The sequence below is a fragment of the Camelus dromedarius genome, chromosome 2, assembly GCF_036321535.1.
Source record: "Camelus dromedarius isolate mCamDro1 chromosome 2, mCamDro1.pat, whole genome shotgun sequence".
NCBI lineage: Eukaryota > Metazoa > Chordata > Mammalia > Artiodactyla > Camelidae > Camelus > Camelus dromedarius.
In genome coordinates this window covers 121096846-121118147 of record NC_087437.1, presented here as the reverse complement: position 1 = coordinate 121118147, position 21302 = coordinate 121096846, and the positions used below count along the sequence as shown (strand labels likewise).

At 58.6% G+C, this 21302-nt stretch overlaps 3 protein-coding genes across 3 annotated transcripts in view; all 3 read left to right on the top strand.

Annotated features, from left to right (window-relative positions):
- The window catches only part of TSPEAR (thrombospondin type laminin G domain and EAR repeats), a 123480-nt gene that overhangs the window by 84050 nt on the left and 18128 nt on the right, over positions 1-21302 (top strand). Inside the window, exons 2-6 of the mRNA XM_064476569.1 lie at positions 1702-1922; positions 16389-16627; positions 18524-18614; positions 19480-19636; positions 20801-20932. Coding sequence (XP_064332639.1) covers positions 1702-1922; positions 16389-16627; positions 18524-18614; positions 19480-19636; positions 20801-20932 — 840 coding nt within the window. The remainder of the gene's footprint in view (positions 1-1701; positions 1923-16388; positions 16628-18523; positions 18615-19479; positions 19637-20800; positions 20933-21302) is intronic.
- On the top strand, positions 6786-7861 carry LOC116155637 (keratin-associated protein 10-12-like). Its single transcript, XM_064476578.1, has one exon. It carries the CDS (start codon positions 6916-6918, stop codon positions 7579-7581), a length of 666 nt encoding a protein of 221 aa, XP_064332648.1. The 5' UTR covers positions 6786-6915; the 3' UTR covers positions 7582-7861.
- Positions 12813-13788, top strand: LOC135318641 (keratin-associated protein 10-12-like). Its single transcript, XM_064476614.1, has one exon. It carries the CDS (start codon positions 12863-12865, stop codon positions 13436-13438), a length of 576 nt encoding a protein of 191 aa, XP_064332684.1. The 5' UTR covers positions 12813-12862; the 3' UTR covers positions 13439-13788.

The following is a 21302-nucleotide window of genomic DNA, read 5'->3' as shown; positions in this document are numbered from 1 at the left end:
CAGCGACCACACGAACTCACAGCGGGCCCGCGGAGGGCAGTGCACGGCGTCCTCCCCGACACTGCTCAGGCTGCTCGTCCCTGTGTCCCCGACGCTCCCCCGGCCGGTGTGAGCCTTGGGCCGGCGTCCAGCTCTGCGCACGCGAGGCGGCCGCTCGGCGGCGGCAGCGCCGGGCTCGTCCGCACCCTGCGGGCGCCTCCCACGGCACAGGCAGCCGTCAGCATCCCTGCCCGAGCCCCAGGCTGCGGGGTCCGGGCTGCGGGCTCCGGGCCCCGCACACACTCCGCATCCGCAGCGCGCTGGGCACCCGGGAGGGAGCCAGCGAGGACTCCGGCCTGGAGCCCGGGCCCAGCCCGACCACTCTCCCACGTTGGCCATGCGTCCTGGACACGAACCCCTCTGTCCCCTCGACCTGGTCCCACGCCTCCCAGGGCTGCCCTGGGCCCTCTGCCCACTGACCTTCCCCTCCCGTTTCCACTCTGACCTTGAGCTGCTGTCTCCTCCTCGCTCCTTGGAACTCAGTGTCTTTCCCTGAACTCCTGTTTCGGGGAAACCGTTTTTCCTTCCTAACTTCGATCCCTGTCTCGGCTCCATCCGCCAGGGTGCGACGCGCCGGCCCCGGGCGCAGCAGCGCCACCTGCTGGCCGCACGGTGGGGGCGCGGTGGCGGCGCAGCCCCGCTGGCCTTGCTGACCGTCCCGGTGGCGCGCTGACCGCGGGCTCCGGGCCCCTTGGCAGGACCGCCAGGCCCCGAGGGAGACAGCTCCGGGGGATGGCTGTTTCATTCACACGTGCCCGTCATTCCCCCGGGGCCCGGCCTGACCGCGGTGGTGGCAGGTCTGGAGGGGTCCAAGGGGTGGCCGCAGGCTCTGCTCCAAGCCGGCGCTTCCCTCCCGTGGCTGCGCCCCCACCACGAGTCGCAGATGCTCCCCGGGCTCCGCACTCTCCTTTCCTGTCGTCTGGCCTCAGGGGCGGTTTGTTTCTGATGACCCTGAACCTCAGAACAGGGGCCTCGCTGCTCCTCTACGACGTGTGGGGGAGGCTGCGCCGGTGCCAGGGCGGAGCCCAGGGCCTCCTCCGCCAGCAGCTCCTGGCCGGGCCGCGGCGCAGACCCCTGGCTCGGGGCGGGGGAGGGCGTGCGTGTCGCGTCCCAGACCCCGGCGCGTCACGTGTGTGAGCCCTTGCTTTCTTTCTTTGCCTTTTTCTTTTTTAATTTCTCAGAAGGGATTTTTTAACCCTCCCTCACACAGAGTTTGCAAACAAGACGCAGTATGTGGGGTGTCCCTCCCGCCCCAAGAAAGTGAGGAACGAATTCTCCCGGGATTAAGCAGGAAACCAGGGAAGTTTGCGTGTGCAGCGACTGCGCAGGGCCTCGCCCACCACCACCTTCCCCCGGACGCGTGTCCCAGGGATGGGCTGCTCCCGCACACCCAGCACAGGGCCTGGCGGTGGACCTGAAACCCCAGGGACAGGGAATGTGCGAAGCCCAGGGGGTGGGTGGGGGAGGGCTGGGGATGAGGGGCCGCAGGCAGGCCCACGCGGGCGGCTAAGTCCTGGCGTCCTCGCTGAGTAGGTGGGAGAGTCTTGACCCCCAGCTCCCAGGGGCTCCCGCGAGGCCGCTGTAAAATGCTGGGGCCAGGGACCGGCACACCCATGGCGGCCACCCCGTAGACATAACCCACCTGTGGTTTCCTCGACACAGACCTGCGGCCGCTGGACATCCTGGCAGAGGCGGTCCCCCCGGATGGCGCTGCGGCCGGGATCAGGGTGGTGCAGGTCCAGGGCGCGCGAGGACTCCAGCTGCTGGCCGCTGCCCCCCGCGCCCTCAGCTTCCCTGCGTCGAGGGTCTTCTTCAGATGCGACTTCTTCCCTGAAGAGTTCTCCATCGTCGTGACCTTGAAAGCGCCGAGTCTTCCGCCTAAGGTCAGTGGCCCTGCCCGCCCTCCCTGGGGGCGTCCCTCCCACGTTCCTCTGTGGTCTCAGTGCTCGAGCATGTGAAGGGCACGGCTGACCCCGAGGGCGGCACCGCACCGGTCAAGGGGCCGAGAGCGGCCGGCCTCGGCAGATGGTGAGGTCCCCACCCTTCGAGTGTGGGGGCAGGGCCCGTGTGACCCCTGGCCAGGGGTTTGGACTGGTAGTTCCAGCAATTACAATTTTCCAGTGTGCTAAACTGTCAAAGGCTGGGGATCATGCTCGGAGTTTTTAGGGACATCCTTTAACAGGAAATGTAATCGAAGTAACAGAAACATACCCGTCTGGGGTCTGTTTAGCTGTGGATGACAGTCCTGTCCGCCCCAGGTCCAGCTGACACTCCCCACTCCCCTGCAAGGACAGAGGCACCCCTGCAGGTCTGCCCCCCGGGTTCCAGGACAGGGCACTTCATAGACGTGCAGCACGTCCCTACCTCTCCAAGTCAGGATCCTCGATTCTCCCCCAGCCGTGATGCTCCCTCCTGGGTTCCTGTCAACTGGATCCCGTCCTGACGGATTCCATCCTGGGACTTCTGCTCGCGAACCGCCTCTCCTTTCCTTCCCTCCAGTCCGGCTGCTGAGCTTCCAACTCCAGTCATTGAATTTTCAGTTCTATAATTTCCATTTTCTTCTTTTTCTCTGTAAATTCCAGCTTTCAGGTTAAAGTCTGTGTCCTGTCACCTCCTTTCTTGAACAAGACCCCAACCTGGGGGTCACCGGAAGCACAGCCCCCACTGCACGCTTCGTCTCTTCATCTCCTGTCATGCCCAGTGGCTTCGTAGCAGGTGTACTGAGACACGAGTCACGTACATGCAACTCACACACACACAAAGGACGCAAGTCAGCGATTAGCACGTGCTGAAGCGGGCCGTGGTCGGGGCTGCGCACGGCGGTTGGCGGTGCTGGACACAACTGCTTGTTTTTAATTAAAGTGGAAGACTGGGGTATTAATTTGAGACCTTTCTTCTTCTTAATATAGAGACTTAGCAGCTATAAATTTCTCTCTAAGAAGCACTTTGGCTGCACCCGTGAGTTCTGGTGTTTTGATCTCTGTTTTCATTACTCCCAAAGGATTTAATAACTCCCTTTTGGTGCCCTTGACTACTTGGTTACTTAGGAGTGTATTGTTTAGTTTCCACATATTTATGAGTTTCCTGAATTTTTTCCTGTTATTAATTTCTAATTTCATTCCATTGTGGTCAGAGAACACACTCTGTGTTATTTCTATCCTTTTTAACTTACTGAGGTTTGTTTTACGTCTCAGCAAAGGTTCTCCCCTAGATAATGTCCCGCAGGCACTTCTGAAGAGGAATATCCTTGTGCTGCTGGTGGGGGTTCTGGAGACCATCTCTCGGGGTCTGCAAGCTCCCGTAGCAAACTGTGCAAGCTGAGAAGGGGGTCATGAGAACCTCCAGCTGGCAAGCAAGTCGGGCAGAAGTTGTGGGTAACTTGGGGACCTGCTACTTGCCCTTGGCATCTGAAGTGGGGGGCAGTCTCGTGGGGCCGAGACCTAACCTGCCAGGTCTGCACCAACTCTGCTTAGGGGCAGAACTGAACTGACTTGTACACACCCCTCTGGATGGTCAGAGAATTTGCTGGGGAGGGAAAAGCCCACGTGTCTGGTGTCGGAAGCACGATGTGTGAGAGTAAAGGAAAACACAGTGCATTTTTCCTAGACACACACAAACAGGGTTCTGTACGCATTAGCTGACAAACGTGAGACCAGAGGCTCATGGGAGCTAAGTCTTTACCTCCCTTAGGAGCGACGGTCCAGTGTTCGCTAACTCGGTGCTTGCGGTCACGTTAACACAACGTAGTAACGAGCGTTACCTTTGGCTGGATTTACACCCGCGGTTCATCCTTTCGTTTCCTGTGTCTCCCGCCTTTCTGTAGCTGTCCCTCTCCTCCTCCTTTCTTTTGCATTTAGTGACTATCTTCCACGGTAGCGGTTTTATTTCTTTAATGATTTTTTTTTACCATAGCTTTAAGTTTTCCCTGAATGTTTGCTCTAGGGCCCACCACATACTTACTTTAACTTATCGGAATAACTTCCAGCTTGTACTAATTCAATTACAGTGACGTGTGAAATGTGGCTCCTTTTTTATGCATCGCCATTCCTTCCAGTCCTTTCTGTGGTCTTGATGTTACAAAATTACATCTTAAAATGTTAAACATCCAACAATACTGTTATAATTATTACTTAATATGCTTTGATGACTTTTAGGAAGCCTAGAGAAGAAGGGAAAGTAAGCGTGTATTTATAGCTTTTGTTACCCTAACCTTTGTACTGTTTCTGGTTCCCTCCACTCCCGTGTGCATCCGAGTTACCATCTGCGGCATTTTTCTCCGCAGCACAGCTTTGCTCCCGTGGCCCTGATTGTGCGGATGCTGTCAGATGTATTACATTTCTATAGATTATTCATTACAATTGTTTTATACTTACATTGTTTTGTTCTATTGAAGTAGACTCAGTTACAGTGTGTCAGTTTCTGGTGTGCAGCCTGTTTCAGTCAGCCATATACAGACATCTATTCCTCTTCAGATTCTTTTTTCTTATAGGTTACTGCAAGATATTGAATACAGATCCCTGTGCTCTACAGAAGAAACTTGTTGTTTATTTTGTATATACTAGTTAATGTTTGCAAACCTCAAACTCCCAATTTATCCCATCCCACTCACCTTTCCTGCCAGTAACCATGAGATTGTTTACTACGTCTGTGAGTCTGTTTCTGTTTTGTAAATAAGTTCATCAGTGTTGTCTTCTTTTATCTTTTTTAAGATTCCACATATGAGTGATAACACATGGCATTTTTCTTTCTCTTTCTTGCTGACTTCACTTAGAATGATTATCTCCAGGTCCATCCATGTGGCTGCAAATGGCATTATTTCATTCTTTTTTATGGCTGAGTATTATTCCATTGTGTAAATACACCACATCTTCTTTATCCAGTCATCTGTCGACGGACGTTTAGGTTGTTTCCATGTCTTGGCTGCTGTAAATAGTGCTGCTGTGAGCACTGGGGTGCAGGTGTCTTTTTGAATTAGAGTTCCCTCTGGATGTATGCCCAGGAGTGGGATTGCTGGATCATAGGGTAAATCTACTTTTCGTTTTTTAAGGAATTTCTGTCCTGTATTCCATACATATATTGTTTTATAAATTATTTTAAATCAAGTAAGAGAAGAAACGAGAGAAAACACGCATCTGCCTGGCCCTTTGTAATTACCCAGTTGCCTTTACTGTGCCCTTTGTTTTCTTCTGTGGATTAGGGTTTCTGTCTGGCATTACTTGCTTTCAGCCTGAAGAACTCCCTTTAGTATGTCTTATTAAGGCAAGTCTGTGAATACCAAATTCTCTCATTTTTTATTTATTCAAGAATGAATTTTGTCTTCACTTTGAAAAACAGCTTTGTTGGATCTAGGATTCTTGATTGGCACTTTTTGCTTTGAGCAGTTTGTGTGGCCGCACTGTCCCTGGTCTCCATTGTGTCTGATGGGACGTGAGCTGTTCGTTCTACTGGGCTTCCCTTGAGTGACCCGTCGTTTTTCTCTTGCTGCTTTCAACATTCTCTACTTGCCTCTGACTTTCAGCATTTTTGCTGGAATTGTGGATTTTTTGTATGTGTCTTATTTGGAGTTCATTGAGCTTCCTGGATGTGTCGATTAAAGTCTTTCAACACATTTGGACCATTTTAAGCTGTGATCTCTTTGAGATAACATTTCTCCACAGCAGTCTGACTGCCGCGTGGTCCTCCAGCAGAGCCCCCAGCCCCGCCCGTCAGAGGTCAGTGAGGCTTCCACCTGTAGCTCCCTGGCCCCAACAAGTCCTCTGTGGAGCCCTGGCCTGCTTTTGCAGAGCCCTCAGCCCAGAGCACCACCAAGGTCCCTGCCCTTGCCTCTCAGAGACTTGGCAGAGTATGGTGGCTGAAGAGCCAGGACACCAGGGGCCAGGGCCAGACGTCATGTGCTCACTAAGTCACGGGTGTAGACCAAGCACTGGGGCAGAGGCCACTCCAAGTTGTCAGGGTCCATGGACAGCCAGGCCCTGCCACTGAGCGTTCACTGTGACAGACTCCAGGAGCTGACAGCAGAGGGTCAGGGCACAGCCACCATATCTCAGTGACCTTCTGCCTGTGGACAGGATTCTCAGGGAGGAGATCTTGTCCTAATTTGCACCCAGAGGCTGCAGGAGTCTCCTGATACCGACTGAGCTGTGAGTGGAGGAGGAAGGTGTGAGCATTAGGACTCTGTCCAGGGGAGCTTCTGTAAAAGCTCAAGCTGCAGTGAAGCAAAACGCACTTGCCCCCATGGTCACACTCACTGCTCTAGCCTGCACCTGCGTCCCTGCCCCTCTGGGGGCTGGTCCCTGCCCCCAAGGAGGACACGTTTCCTCGCCTGCCCCCGGGCTCAACCTTAGTAAACACAGGCCCCCTTGACTCCTAGACAACCAGCAGCACCAGCTCACAAGGTGCGCGCCGCCCCGTGACCAGGCCAGCCGAGCACGTCTGGACCTGCCCAACATGAACACATCTCCTTCTCTCAAAGCCCAGGTTCTGGGACTGGACGCTCTGGTCCCTTCCTTTGGAGTAGAAGTGTTGCCTTCAAGAGTGGCCCCCGCCCCGGGGAGCAGAGGGTGTCGCTATCACAAAGCCGCCCGACTGCTGCCGTCTCTGCCATGGCATCCAGAGGGGCTCTGCTGGCTTTCCTTCGGGAACAGACACAGGTCAGCAGAGCCCCGCCTCGCCAGCCAGAGGCACTTACAGTGACCAGTGCTGCCCAAGCACGGCGCCACTCCAAACAACAACAAGGAAGGAAAGACTTCACCAAGCACAACACACAACACGGAGGGCTATAAAGGTGGGCAGCCCCGGCCCCTCACACACACTCCCTCACACACTCCCTCACACTCACTCACACACTCATCCTCCTCCAGCCCCACCGCCCACACCATGGCCGCGCCCGCCCTGTCCACCTGCTCCGGTGACCTGAGCTACGGCAACCGGGTCTGCCTGCCCGGTCCCTGTGACTCCTGCACCGGCTCCTCCTGGCAGGTGGACGACTGCCCAGAGAGCTGCTGCGAGCCCCCCTGCTGTGCCCCGGCCCCCTGCCTGAGCCTCCTCTGTGCCCCAGCGAGCTGTGAGCCCTGCCCCTGCCCATCTGCCTGCACCAGCTCCTGCACGGCCTTGTGCTGCCCACAGTCTAGCTGCCAGCCCTCCTGCTGCACCTCCTCCCCCTGCCAGCAGGACTCCTGTGAGCCTGTGTGCTGCAGGCCTGTGTGCTGCAGGCCCGTGTGCTGCAGGCCCGTGTGCTGCACACCTGTGTGCTGCAGGCCCGTGTGCTGCAGGCCCGTGTGCTGCACGCCTGTCTGCTGCAGGCCCGTGTGCTGCAGGCCCGTCTGCTGCAGGCCCGTGTGCTGTGAGCCCACCCTCTGCCCCTCGTCCTGCTGCAGACCCTCCTCCTCCGTGTCCCTGCTCTGCCGCCCTGTGTGCAGACCCGCCTGCTGTGCCCCCGCCCCCTCCTGCCAGCCCAGCTGCTGCCGCCCGGCCTCCTGCGTGTCCCTGCTCTGCCGCCCCAGGTGCTCCCGCCCCATCTCCTGCGTCCCCGACTCAGCCTAGAAGTCCGGCTGCTGACCGGGCAGGTCCCCAGCTCCTCCTAGGACCAACTCTGACTTCCATCTGAAATCTCTGGAGCCCTGAGCCCAGTCTCAGGGCTCCTTCTGCTCCAGAACCCCTCACTTCTGCTGCCTGGGCTGAGCCCTCACTGCCCGCTGGGCTGGCCCCGAGTTTCCTCCGAGTTCTGACCTCACCAAGTGTCCTCCTCTCCATCCTTGTTGGATTGTGCATTTTGTTCTGCCCCATGTGGGTGGTCAGTCTGTTAACAAATAAAGTCATTGCCAGGCCCTCTCCAAGGCCTCGAGTGCATGTCTGTGCGAACTGCGGGGAGGAGCTCGGGGGAGAGTGTGGGCTGGGCTGCTTTGAGGCCTGGCCCTGAGCCGCGTCCAGGGCACTAGCCCCATCAGGCTAGGCCAGCCAGGCCCTCCCTCACTCTGCCTGGGCCTCCGGTGCTCGCGGTCCCCCAGCAGCTCCAGCCCAGAGAATCCTGTTCACTTGGGAGACCCTGCGTGTCTCTGCTGGTGAGGGACAGGTGGTGGGGCACGTGTCCAGGCACCGGGCCTTGCACACGGGGGACTTGGGGCTTTGCTGGGGACAAAGGAGACCCCGTTTAACAAAGCACCTGCTCTGAAGGTGTACAGCCCACTGCAGAAACAGCTTCTGGCAAGCCGGCGCCGGCCCTTCTCCAGTGACCTGGGCACAAGGGTGGCTGCTCCCTCCGCGTAGAGACGCTGGGAGGGGGAGAGCCTCGTGCCGCACAAGGGAGCCTGCGCTAGTCAGCACGCTCCAGGGGAACAATTAGTAAGATGTGTATGTGTGCAGAGAGATTTGTTTTGAGGAGTTGGCTCACGTGATGGTGGAGGCTGGCAAGTCCACAATCTAGAGGGCAGGCTTCCCGGGGAAGAGCTGACGTTGCAGCTGGAGCGCAAAGACAGTCTGCTGGTGGAAACTGCTCCTCCTCGGGAGGCCGCAGTCTTTCCTCAAGGCCTTCAACTGATTGGGCCAGGCCCACCCACATTGTGGCTGGCAGTCTGCTCCACTCGGAGTCCCCTGATTTAAATGTTGGTCTCATCGAAGAAATGCCATTACCGTGACATCCAGACGTGTTTACCCAAACAACCGCGCACCACGGCCTGGCCAAGTTAACACATGAAACTAACCATCCCAGGGGCCAATAGCCAAGGAGGGTGGGATATTTGGAAACGGAAGGTGCTCACTGGGTGCCCCCCATGAATCTGAGTATTAAGGTAGGTTGCCTTCCTGGAAGACACAGGGAGGAGGGAGTCGCTCTGGTCATCCCTGTGGGGACAAGACTGGGCAGGCAGCCACCTGGAGGACAGGGTGTACCCCAGTGAGAAGGGGCTTGGCTGGGGGGCCACCATGGAGGGAAACCAGGCTTGGCTGAGCTTCCTGTCACACTCGCCAATTCTTGCTCCTGGGGTCTCCCCTCTTGGTGTGCTGAGTCGGCTTTGGCTGAGCAATGGTCCTCGTTCTGGGACAAGTGTCTGCAGCTGTTTGAGGGCTCCTGTGAAGGCATCTTCCTGCAGAGGGAGCGTGTTTGCTCCAGGGGAGGAGCTGAGCCAGGGATGCAATAATGACATCTGTGCCTTCTGTCTGGTGGACCCCCAAGAGATGCGATGTGGGCTGCCAAGCGGGTGGAAGGCAGGTCCTGATGGCCCGGATGCTCCCTGCTGGTCTGCTACCAGCAGGGCAGCTCGCTGACCCTGGGGGACTGGCGGGGGCCACGCTCTTCCTCCTTTGCAGTCCTCAGCCTGAGCAGGGGTGGGCTCCTGGCTTTATTTCTGTCCCCTTCATTTGGACAACTGCTCATTGGCCGAGTCGATGCACCTTGTGGATCTGGGAGGGTGCTTTCCCACGCCTGGGTCCCTGGTGGGGGCTGCTGCTTTCCTGGGGTCCCCCCTGCCCCCTGCCCGGGGCCAGCCCTGCCTTGTCAGTGGCCACACCTCCCCACGGACTGGGATGCTGGCAATGAAACAAGCTTACCCGTGTGCGAGGAGTCGTGGCCACCCCTCCCTTCCGTCTGCTCTGGTCTCGTCCTATCCCCAGACGTGGGGACGTGGGGGCTGGTGGGCCCCCATGTCCAGGTCGTCTCAGCCCCCTAGTGGGGGGGGGGGCTCTGAGTGTGGCTCAGGAGGCTGGCGCTCCCCCCTGGCTCCTCTCGCACTTTGCGTGACTGTTGGTTGGTGTCTGCGCTTAACTGGGACAGCAGCTATCACCTTTTTGGTTGTTATTTTAGGAACCATTTCAAGACTTTTTTTCCCATCTAATAAGAAACATTAGATGAAATTTACTTTACATTGTAACTGATAATTTAGCTCCAGATTCTGCCACATTGATGAAATTCTCTGCTCTATAAGTATTCTTGTTTTTGTCTTCAAGTAGAGGATGTCTAATAATTTTTCTATTGTTCTGAAAGATATATTCTGTTTTCAGTCATACTAATGAATACTTGTTAACTTTCTCTTTTGATGTAGATTTTAACTATTAAAACAAAAAAAAGAAACAAGATAATGTGAGAAATTTCTGTTTAACAGAGGATCTATTTTGTTTTCTCAACATCAATCCCCCTTGAAGGGGAGGGTGGAGCTCAGTGCAGAGCGTGTGCTTAGCGTGCCCCAGGTCCTGGGTCCAGTCTCCAGTTCCTCCTTTTAAAAAAAAAATCTATTCACCCTCGAATGACGAGTCTCTTAGCGTGCTCTAAAGCAGGGGTGAGGCGGGAGGGTGCGGCTCAGCGGTAGAGTGCGTGCCTAGGGCGCACAAAGTCCTGGGTTTAATTCCCCAAACCACCCTGAAAAATAAATAAATAAATAAAAACTTAATTACCTGCCCCCCTAAACAAACAAACAATCAAACAAGCAAAGAAATGAACTTAAAGCAGGAATGAACCATGCACGCACAAGGTCTTGGGTTCAATCCCCAGTACCCGCGTTAAAAATAAATAAAAACCTAATTACCTCCCCCTCACCAAAGCAAAACAAAGCAAAACAAAAATAAACTTAAAGCAGGAATGAGCTATGTTTCCCCATGGAAATGTAGTTCAAGCCACACACGTAACTGCAACTACTATAATCACCACATTTAAAAGTGAGGAAAGAAACAGGAGATTAATTTAATAAGATATTTTATTTAACCCAATATATTCAGACGGTTACCACTTCAGGTTGCGGTACTGGCTCCTCTGCAAGGGCCCAGGAGCCACAGGGGGCCGGTGGCTCGCACGCACAGAAGACGCCGCCTCTGACCCGGGGAAAGCACGAGGCCCTCGGGGGCCGCTGCACAGGAGGGCCCCACGCTGCACCTGCTCCCGCAGGCCGGGGCTTTGCATCTGCACGCCGCGCCGGGTCGCCCAGCCGGGCCCCGCGGGCTCCGTGCGCGTCAGCACCTGGCCCTTTGTCTTACGTCTGTAAGCGCTGTTTTCCCAAGAGGGACGCGTGGATGGAGTCCTTTCTAAGCTCTTGCTTCGTGTGAGAACACGGCGCTGCTCGCCTTCCTTGAGGAAGGCGTCGTGAGTGTCCGGGGCAGCCCTGAAGGCCGGACTCTCCTGGCACTCACGGGCCCTTCAGTCCCGATGCGCACACACCCTTGTCTCCTCAGCGCGGAGTGACTCGAGCTCAGCTATGCCTCCGATTGCTGTTTTCGTCCTAACTGCGGCTTCTCCCTCCCCGGCGACCGAGCTGTCGTGTCTGACGTTGGAACACAGTTTGTCACGCTTTCTCTCCCCATCCTGAGGGTTTTATCCTCAGCCTGCATGACTTGGAGGAACTAGCAATGTTTGTCCTTAAAACCACTGAGCGGATTCTCTCCGGTGTTAATTTTGCGCTTTCCTGCCTCTGCTGTGAACTTCCAGTCCAGCTGCTTGGTGTTAAATTTCCTGCGACACGTGTTTTCTTCCACGTCCACCCTGAATTCGGCCTGGGGGACGTCCTGCTTGAGAGCCTTGGTCCTATATCCAGCTGGCGGCCTCCGGCCCCAGCCCTGACTCTGGGCTGTGTGACCTTGAGGGCGTTGCTTCCCCTCTTTGTGCCTTGGCTTCCGCCGCCCGTTCACAGTAACTCCCTCACTTCGCTGATACGGAATTAATTGAGGTAACAGCTGTGAAGCACTCTGATCACCGCCGGGCCCAGAACAGGTGCTCAGAAAACGGTGTCTCACCTCACAGCTGCGGTCAGGGCCACCGTGAAGCTCACGGACCCAGTTGCTGGCGTCTTCACCGGCGTCAGCCCACTCCGACTTTCTGTTCCAAGCTCCCCGGGACCACGTCTTCTCGTACCCACGAGGGAAACCGTCGGCTGCCTGAGCTTCTCGGTGTTGCGCTGGGTGCACGAGTCCCCAGGGCTCACACGCGGCGTCCCCAGAGGAGACGGTCTCCCTCTCCCTGAACTGGTCTTTCAGGGCATCACCCTTGAAGGAGGCAAATTCTGGCCAGAGTGGGTAGTTTGCTCAGCCATGGAGTGTGGGGTGCACAGCGGGCGTTGAAAGGCACCTGGGTTTGAGTGAAAAGGTGAGGATAAGTGGTGACAGAGGAGAGTCCAGCCCTGCCCCTGGGTCCCCGCATCCTTGCACGGCCCCAGCTCACGCGGGCACCTGTGAGAGCTCTTTGATGAGGGTTCCTGAGAGTCCGCGTCTGACCACGGCCCATTAACGCTGCTCTCGGGCGTGGTCAGCTGGGCTGTGCCAGGCTGGACGTCTCCCTCTCTGTGCCTCCTGCCGCACAGCTGCCGCGGGGGCTGGGGTGGTGCATGGGCCACCCCCTGTGGAACCCGACCCCAGACCCACCTCTATGATCCAATCCTCTGAACCACTTGCCTTTTATAAGATGTGGAGTGTCACTCTACACCACATTTTAAAATGCTTAAAGGTCAAAATAATATTAAAGCACCCCACACACAGGAGAGATGGAACCACAACTCATCACTTTGCAGAAGTGTTCACCTCTAGGCCTCAACTCAGCATAACCTTGCCTCAAATGTTTTCCGTAACTTTTCTGGAGCCAAACACAGGAGAGACGGGAAACATCCTGCAACTCAGGACATTCATACTCACAAGTTTAGTGAGTAAAACTATTGAAAATACGCCAGCACTAATGAAGGCTCCCGCAACCAGCTGTCAACACCAACAAGGAAGGGCGGGCGTGGAGCCTCCTGCTGGGACGACACAGGCCAGGGAGGGGTATAAAAGCCCAGCACCCCTAGGCACCTCACACTCCCTCACACTCGCACTCAGGCTCACACACTCACCCTCCTCCAGCCCCACCGCCCCCACCATGGCCGCGCCTGCCCTGTCCACCTGCTCCGGCGACCTGAGCTACGGCAGCCGGGTCTGCCTGCCCGGTCCCTGTGACTCCTGCACCGGCTCCTCCTGGCAGGTGGACGACTGCCCAGAGAGCTGCTGCGAGCCCCCCTGCTGTGCCCCGGCCCCCTGCCTGAGCCTCCTCTGTGCCCCAGCGAGCTGTGAGCCCTGTCCCTGCCCATCTGCCTGCACCAGCTCCTGCACGGCCTTGTGCTGCCCGCAGTCTAGCTGCCAGCCCTCCTGCTGCACCTCCTCCCCCTGCCAGCAGGACTGCTGTGAGCCTGTGTGCTGCAGGCCCGTGTGCTGCAGGCCCGTGTGCTGCAGGCCCGTCTGCTGCAGGCCCGTGTGCTGTGAGCCCACCCTCTGCCCCTCATCCTGCTGCAGACCCTCCTCCTGTGTGTCCCTGCTCTGCCGCCCTGTGTGCAGACCCGCCTGCTGTGCCCCCGCCCCCTCCTGCCAGCCCAGCTGCTGCCGCCCGGCCTCCTGCGTGTCCCTGCTCTGCCGCCCCAGGTGCTCCCGCTCAGCCTGCTGTGTCCCCGACTCAGCCTAGAAGCCCTGCTGCTGACCGGGCAGGTCCCCCCAGGGCCAGCCGGGCTCAGTTCCCACCAGTGACTTGGCCCCCAGCTTCCCCTCAGTCCTGACCTGAATTATGTGACTGTCCCCACTGAGGACAGGTCCTGCTATGTATCCATTGTCGTGACCTGACTGACCTCTGACCACTGCTCCCAGGACCCCTTGACCTTGCTGTGCCCCAGGGCTCTTGCCTCCCAGGTGACCCTACCTGCCTCTGGGTCACCTGTCCCCCCTCCCCATTTCTCTGCCGGGGTCACTTGGCCTCTCTTTCCAAACTGTCAGCACCTTCTCAGGCACCTGGAGGAATAAACTCACTTCACCACCTCATTTACTTCCTTTATCTCACCTTCTTCGGGGGAGGGGGTGGTCTTGAGTAGATGTTGGTCTCCTAGAAGTATCTCTAGGGGTGAGTGACTGAGAAATCACAAAGGGCAGTGGCCTGACTCCTCTGGGCAGTGTCACTGGTGGGGCTCACACCCTCCCAGGAAGGTCAGTGGCTGCTCAGGGCCTGTGGTCCTGCGACCTGGGCGTGGAGAATTGGAGATGCCTGTTTCGCCGGAGGCCCTGCCCGTGAAGTCCTCCCAGCCGCCCGCCCCACCTGCCCAGCCATCGCCGTGAGCATTCTGCCCTCACTGTGTCGTTTCTGGTTTCCATGCGTCACACGCACGTCCTGAACGCTGACTCATGGGAGGGTTCCCTTCCCATGGCAGACACCTGCAGGTGCCACGCGTGTCCCCGCAGCGCCTGGAGTGGCCCGCGGTCACGTGACCAAGCGATGCCAGGGGTCTTGTGCTGTGTTAGGAGTTGAATTAGACGTGAGACCATGGAGGTTTCTGCTTCTTCAGTGTAGCAGTGCCTGGAATTTCACTCACAGGTTTACAAGGGCAAAGACTTGCTGAAAAATTATATTCTGTATTTATGCACCTGCTTTAAATTAATCACTTCAGCTCTTTACCTTCCCCCCCGTGTGGGTCTGGAAGCGAGCAGACGCGGAGCTGCGCTCACGCATGTTGAGGCGGCCGCGTCTACGCGGGCCGAGCCGGGGAGCGCTGTGCAGCCGGCGGGGGTGCTCGCGCACCGCCATCGTGGCGGGCACTGCGAGGCTTTAAGACCTGTGGTGAAATACACAACCTGAAATTTGCCATTTTAACCCCTTTAAAGTGCACAGCTCGGGGGCACTGACGACAGCCACATTGTTGTGCAGCCGTCACCAGTTTTTTTCTTCCCCGAACAGAAACTCCACACACGTTAAGCAACAGCTCCCCGCTCCCCACTCCCCGGCCCCCAGGCACCCCCTTTCTGCTCTCTGTCTCTGAATCTGGCCGCTCCAGGGACCTCGTGCAAGTGGATCGTATACTGTTTGCCCTTTTGTGACTGGCTTATGTCACTCAGCGTAAGGTCCGCAAGGTTCATCCACGTTGGTGTCACAGCTTGCTTCTAAGGCTGAGTGAACGGACCGCACTCACCCACACATTTCTCCTCTGATGGACATGGTTCCCTTGATGTCCCAGCTACTGAGAGAAACGAACATGTGGGCCCAGCATCTCTTCAGGACCCTGCCGCCAGTCCTCCTGGGCGTGTACCCGGCGGCGGGGGCGCTGGCTCAGGCCGTAATTCCACACGAGTGTTCTATTTTCTGTAACAGCTGCACCCCCCCCGCAGTGCGCAGGCTCGTTTCTCCATGTCCTCATCAGCTCCTGGTATTTTCCATCCGATTGACCGTAGCTGTCCTCCTGGGCGTGTGCCACGCGTCTGGCTTACCAGGGAGCGTGGTCACTGCCTCAGAGACCCGCCCCCAGCTGCCCCCAGCCTCCTCCTCCCCGCTGCCCTGCCCCCACCTGCCCTAATGCTCCGCCTCCATCCACCCTCCTCACCTCCCACCCTCACCTGCCCCCTCATCTGCCCCCCGCCTGCCCCGCCCCCATCTGCCCCCTCACCTGTCCCTCCCCACTGCCCAGCCCCCAAATGCCCCCCTCACTTTCTCACCACCTGCCCCCTCACCTGCCTGGCCCACCACTGTGGGTTCTGTCCGTCATGGGTTTTGTCCAGCCAAAACCCCACCGCGGAAGGATGAAATTACTCAAGACTGTATCAGGTCAAGAGAGTGAGAGGGAGCCGGAGACCAGCCCCTCCAGAGCTCCTGTATTTATTGAGAAGAGTCAGACAAAGAGCCAAAGTGAAATGCGCCGTAGGAATGAGTAAAGGGGACGGTGCACGTGCAGGGACGCAGGCCAGCGGTTTCAGTTAGTGAGAAACAGAAACATTGTGATCTTAACTTATACTCGAGAGAAGGTTACAATATTGACCGTACAAACGGTTATTTTAAGCCTCAAACAATCATGAGCGAGGTTACAGTGTTCCCAACAATTGATAATGAAAACCCAGACCACCGCAGAGTCGCCGCACAACGATCAGAAGTCGTCTGAGCGCGCGAAGCAGCCCCGCTGTCCCCAGCCGAGGGCTCGGGCACTGTCTTCTGCGAGCAGGAGAGGCCCACGCTGTCCGCCTGCGCCTGATGAGCGAAGCGTGGCCTGCCGGTCAGGGCGGGGGACGAGCTGTGGCTTTCCATGAGCGCAAGCAGCCCTGAGCCTAAGACCTCGAGCTCAGCAAAGCGAGCAGAGCATGTCTCTGCTTTTTACGGCGAGGAGACAGTTTGTAGCAGGTCCCGCTGGCAAAGCGGCTCCGAGGCAGCTGAGCGAAGTTCTGCAGATGAGGAGGGGACTGGTATCGAGAGTTCAGCCTTTGTGCTGTGGGACACTTTGCTTTGAAGCAGCAGCACAGTGACAAGCACAGAAAGCGTGGGCTTTGGTTATATATGTCTTATCTGCCTACATAAAGGAGAGAATACGACTTGGTAAAGCGATCATTACAATATCGAAGTCTGTTAACCCGAGCGTGTGCTCCCACGTGCCGCCCTGTCCCTGCAGAAGAACGAGTACCTGCTCACGGTGATGGCGGAGGGGCTGGACGCCCTGCTGCTCGGCCTGCTCTACTCGGCCGCCCGGCTGCACTTCCTCTTCCGCAGCGAGGACGCGGCGGGCATCTGGCAGACCCGCGTGTCCTTCCGCAGCCCAGCCCTGATGGACGGCCAGTGGCACACGCTGGTCTTGGCCGTGTCCGAAGGCTCCTTTTCCCTGACCACGGACTGCGGCCTCCCCGTGGACATGTAGGTACTGGGATGCCCAGAGGGGGTCACAGGGTGCCGTGTGCTGCCCAGCAAGATGGGTTCCTGCAGCCAGGTCCCGAGTGGCTGCCCCGTGTGGCTCCTCTTGTGCTCATGGGCAGGGCCTGGTGGGGTCAGGCTGGTGGAGGGGTGCCAGGGTCACGGGCAGGTGGACATGAAGCCCACCCCTCAAAGAGGCGGTGGTGGGCGGGGCCCCATGGGTCTGAGAGCCGGCTGCCAGGCCGGGAGGGAGCCTAGCCTGCCCGTGCCCATGCTGGGGGGATTAAACTTGACCTGGGTACACACGTGATGCAGGGTTGTTACCATCAGATGAAGGCCCAGAGGAGGGTCAGAACCAGCTCAGGCACCAGAGCCAAAAAGGAGCTACGCCTGATGGAGGCCCAGGTCTTGCTCTGTGACTTTCAACACATCACAACCTCTCTGACTCAGTTTCCTCATCCGGGATGAGGATAGATATTCACCCAAACTCCAAATAAACCTGCAAAATAATCCACAGTAGCTTTGATACGACCCCAGGCACTCAGAGCCCAAGTCCACCCCTTGTCCCTGCCGTCGCCTGGCTCCTCTGTAAACCGGCCAGGGCGGTGGTGAGTCCCCGCAGCCGGCCTGTGACCCCCACCAGCCCTCAGCTTCCGTCCCTGCTGGCTGGGGCTGGCCACGCTGTCTTTCTGATCACAAATGGCCCAGTTTATGTGAATCTGTCATTATGGCAGCTACTGCTTTCAGAGGAAACTGTTACTCTGCTCTGTTGTCATGGAACGCATTTTGTAATTTAAAAAAAGTATTCTGAACACTTAAACACTCTGTTTAAATATACCTTGTTCACAATTCCTCCCCACCTTGCCCCCAAACACTCTGGGGCCTTTCCGGAGCGATGACCTCAGGTGGGAGAGCCTGCGGGGTGGGGGGGGCAAGCCTGGCGCTGGGGGCTGGAGCTGACGGCGGCCGAGGAGGAATTTAGGCCCTGGGGCCGGGCTTCACAGGCCAGGCAGGGGCCATGGACGGCTCAGCCGACTCGGGAGGCCCGGGAGCTACGCTCAGAGTGCAGGGCGATCTGGGACAGCGGTCAAGAGCTGACCTCGCCACGGCCCGCTGCAGCCAAATGGCAAAGGCCACACAGAGCAGGAGCTCTGAGTAGAGGGCGTGGCATCCTGGCTGGGAGGCACTGGCAGCGAGGGAGCGCACCTGGCTTTCCCGCCCCGGAGGCTCCAGCCAGGGCCCCCGCCTTCTCTCCACGTGCACCTCAAGACCCAACTCTGGCCACGTCTTCCAACACCGCCCCGGTCACCAACGAGGTGAACTTCCTGTTGCCTTGAGCCCTCTGTCCCCCTGCCCCATGCTCAGAGGAGGGGCGCAGGCTGGGGACCCCCTGCAGGGAGAAGCCGCCAGCGGCCCCCGTGAGCCGGAGGGGCCCCGAGCACCCCCGCGGCACGTGGCTCAGTGGGAGGCCTTGTCCCGGGGGACCCGAGAGTGGGGCCTTGCTTGGAGACAGTGTTTTTGCAGGTGCCATCACGTGAAGCTGAGGTCACACTGGAATAGGGAGGCCCTGATTCAGTGATCGGGGGCTTCTAAGAAGACCCACCTACGAGAAGGCCGCCAGCGGGGAATCTCCAGGACCCCCAGCAGCCAGGCAGGCGGGTGGGACCTGCCCCTAGAGCCTGCAGAGGGGGCACACCAGCCCACACCTTGCAAACTTCCGGCCTCCAGAACCACGAGAGAATACACCTCTGGTGGTCCAGCTGCAGCCAGTGGCACCTCAGTTCGGCTGCCCCTGGACAAGGATACCCCTCCATGTGGTGCTGCCCACTGGCCTTTCTACACAAATGGGCGGAGCCCCTGCACTCCCCTGGCCCTAAAACCACCCTCCAATGTTTTCAGAATGGCTGACGTGCCCTTCCCAGCCACCCTATCGGTGCAGGGAGCCCAGTTCTTCATCGGCAGCCGGAGGAGGACCAAAGGCCTGTTCACGGTGAGTGTGGAGGGGCTGCCCACCCAGCCCTCCCAGCACCAGAGCTCTCAGGTCCTGGCACCACTGGCCTGGCACCCCGATGCTCCAGTTCAACACTGTGTGTGCTCAGCGGAGCCTCGTGCACGCTGGGCACACTCCCACCACAGGGCCTTTGCACCTGCTGTTCCCACTGCCTGGAGCTCTGTCCCCACCACCGCTGTGGCTTCTTCCTTATGACCTTGGGCCCTGCCCCATGGCCTCTTGCCATGGAGGACTTCCCCACGACTCTGAGGACATGACCCCCACACCCGGCCTTCTCAGCCCCTCCTCCAATTGTCTTTCCCCTGTAGCTCTGATCACCCCCAGACCAGCTGTGTGTTTGCGTGTTGCCTGGCTCTCCCTCAGACTGTGGGTGGGGGCCTTGCTCCATGAGGGCTTTTGTTTCTTGCTGTGTCCAGTGCCGAGAACCATGCCCGATGTATAGTAGGTGCTCTGAATGTTTACTGATGAAAATCTTGGATGGATGGAAGGATAGACAGATAGTTGGACAGACAGATGAATGAATGGGCAGGGGGTGGGTGGATGGATGGATGGATGGACAGATAGGTGGACAGATGGATGGACATACAGATGGATGAGCAACGTACCCAGTCATTCCAGGTTAGTCCACAGGAAAATCCCTTCCATGGTTTAGTTACCGTAGAGAGGTGTGCAGTTCCCCACTGTTGCTCGCAGTGCCCCCATGCCCAGACTCCTCCCTCCCAGCGTTAGAGCTTAGCCCCCACCTCCAGTCCTACCCTCCCTCAGGTTCTGGTGGGCCGGGCCGGTGACCCGGGGTCCGGGGTCCTCTCCGGCAGGTCTGAGCACACGCTCCCTCTCTCTGCAGGGCCTGCTGCGGCAGCTGGTTCTGCTCCCCGGTGCGGACGCCACCCCGTGGCTCTGTCCCTGCAGGAATGCCAAGCTCGCCGTGCTGTCCATCCCCCGCATCCTGCAGGGCTTCACGGGGAAGCCGGAGGACAACGAAGTGCTGAAGTACCCCTTCGGTTAGTAGTCATGGCTACGCGCCCCGTGCCGACGGCAGACCCGGGGCCGTGTCGCGCCCCAGCCTCCCCGGGCGCAGAGACAGGAGCCCACTGGTCCCCACAACGGAGGGACGCTGGGGTCTGATTCCCACGGCCCTCCAGGAAAGGCAGACCATCCTGCCCTCCGAGGGCTCCACGGTGGCCGTTTAACACCCGCCTGGACGGTGCCCTCGATGGACCGCACGTCCCGCCTGGACCGGGGCCAAGGGCCCTCGTCTTCCTCCCCTGGTGCCTCTGACTCCCGCCCGCTGCTGCTTTGCCCCAGAGCAGCATTTGGGGCCCCTCTGCCCTTCCCTCTCGGGCAGACCTCCAACCTCAGCCCCCCCAGTAGGGGCCCAACCTCTGCGAGGTTCATTTCTATTTTCTGGGTCCCCGGCCTGCAGGGTCCCTGGCTTTGCCGTCTTTATTTTGCGCTTGTACCTCCCCAGTGCAGAGTCACAATGTCCACCTCACCCCCTGCCTCGGAGACTCTGTAGCCCCCTCCCCCAGCAGTCCCACCCACCCCCAGGGGGAGGAGGCAGCCCCGCTTCCCAGTCAGGGGGGCCCCGAGCACATGGGCCCTCAGACCCAATCCTGGAGCTCCCGGGGCACCGGCCCCGGGGCTGTTTTCTGGGCTTTGGTAACTGCAAGGCACCTCGGGCAGGAGTCCGACCCCAGGCCTCTGCTGGGACTGCAGGAGGTCGAGGACGCGCTCAGTGTCACAGCCTGGCCCTTGGGGCCTCAGTGAGGACGTCGCTGTAAAGAGACCAAGTGGCAGAGTTTCTGACGTGGGGTGGGGTCACGTGACCAGAAATGAGGGGGTCGAGGCGCCCCAGAGCTAAGCAGAGTGGAGCGAGTCCCAGCTCTGAGAGGACAGCAGGACAGCCATGACTACTAGGGGTCTCAGAAGAGCCAAGGTCCCGGGGAAGGACTAGGTCACTCGCTGAGGGCGGGAGGCCGGGCTGCAGGGAGCCTCTCCGCGTCCTGCGCGCAGACCCCTCGGGGCAGGCCGCAGCTCCTGGTTCCTGGTGCTGGGAACTGAGGGCAAAGGCAGGACTGCCGGGGTCAGGGGTCAGGCCCGCCCCGATTCCGCTCTCCTCTGGGAGCAGGGCCCCACTGTATGCTCAGCCCCTTGTCTCCCCACAGAAACCAGCATGAAGGTGACACTGGGACCCCGGCCTCCATGCACCGAAGCGGAGGACGCCCAGTTCTGGTTTGACGCGGGCCGCAAGGGCCTGTACCTGTGTGTGGGCAGCGAGTGGGTCTCCGTGTTAGCAGGTGAGGCAGGCAGGCCCGGGGACGTGGGGGTCTTCTCAGAGCCGGCGTCACTCAGGGACAGGAGACCACCCCATGCAGAGCAGCAAGCCTACGTGTTTCACCTGGAAACACGCGCCGTCCTGTGCACGACGCAGGGGCTGGCAGGCTCTCATCTCTGGCCTGGTTCCATTTAGGGGAGAGGGTGGGCCTCCCTCCAGGGTGGCCCCGCCTGCTGTCCCCACTCTCTCTTCCCAGTGAGGTCAGCAACTGGACACTGCATGCCAGGAGCCTGAGAGTGGTGTTGTTTGCAGGGAAGGCGGGGAGAGATGCCATGACGCTGTGGGCGGGCGGTCCTTGGGAAGAGGGAACAGGCTCCCACTGGCCATCCGCG

Bases quoted from the DNA above. Each gene is read 5' to 3' on its own strand.
- LOC116155637 (XM_064476578.1), top strand. From the start codon at position 6,916: ATGGCCGCGCCCGCCCTGTCCACCTGCTCCGGTGACCTGAGCTACGGC.
- LOC135318641 (XM_064476614.1), top strand. From the start codon at position 12,863: ATGGCCGCGCCTGCCCTGTCCACCTGCTCCGGCGACCTGAGCTACGGC.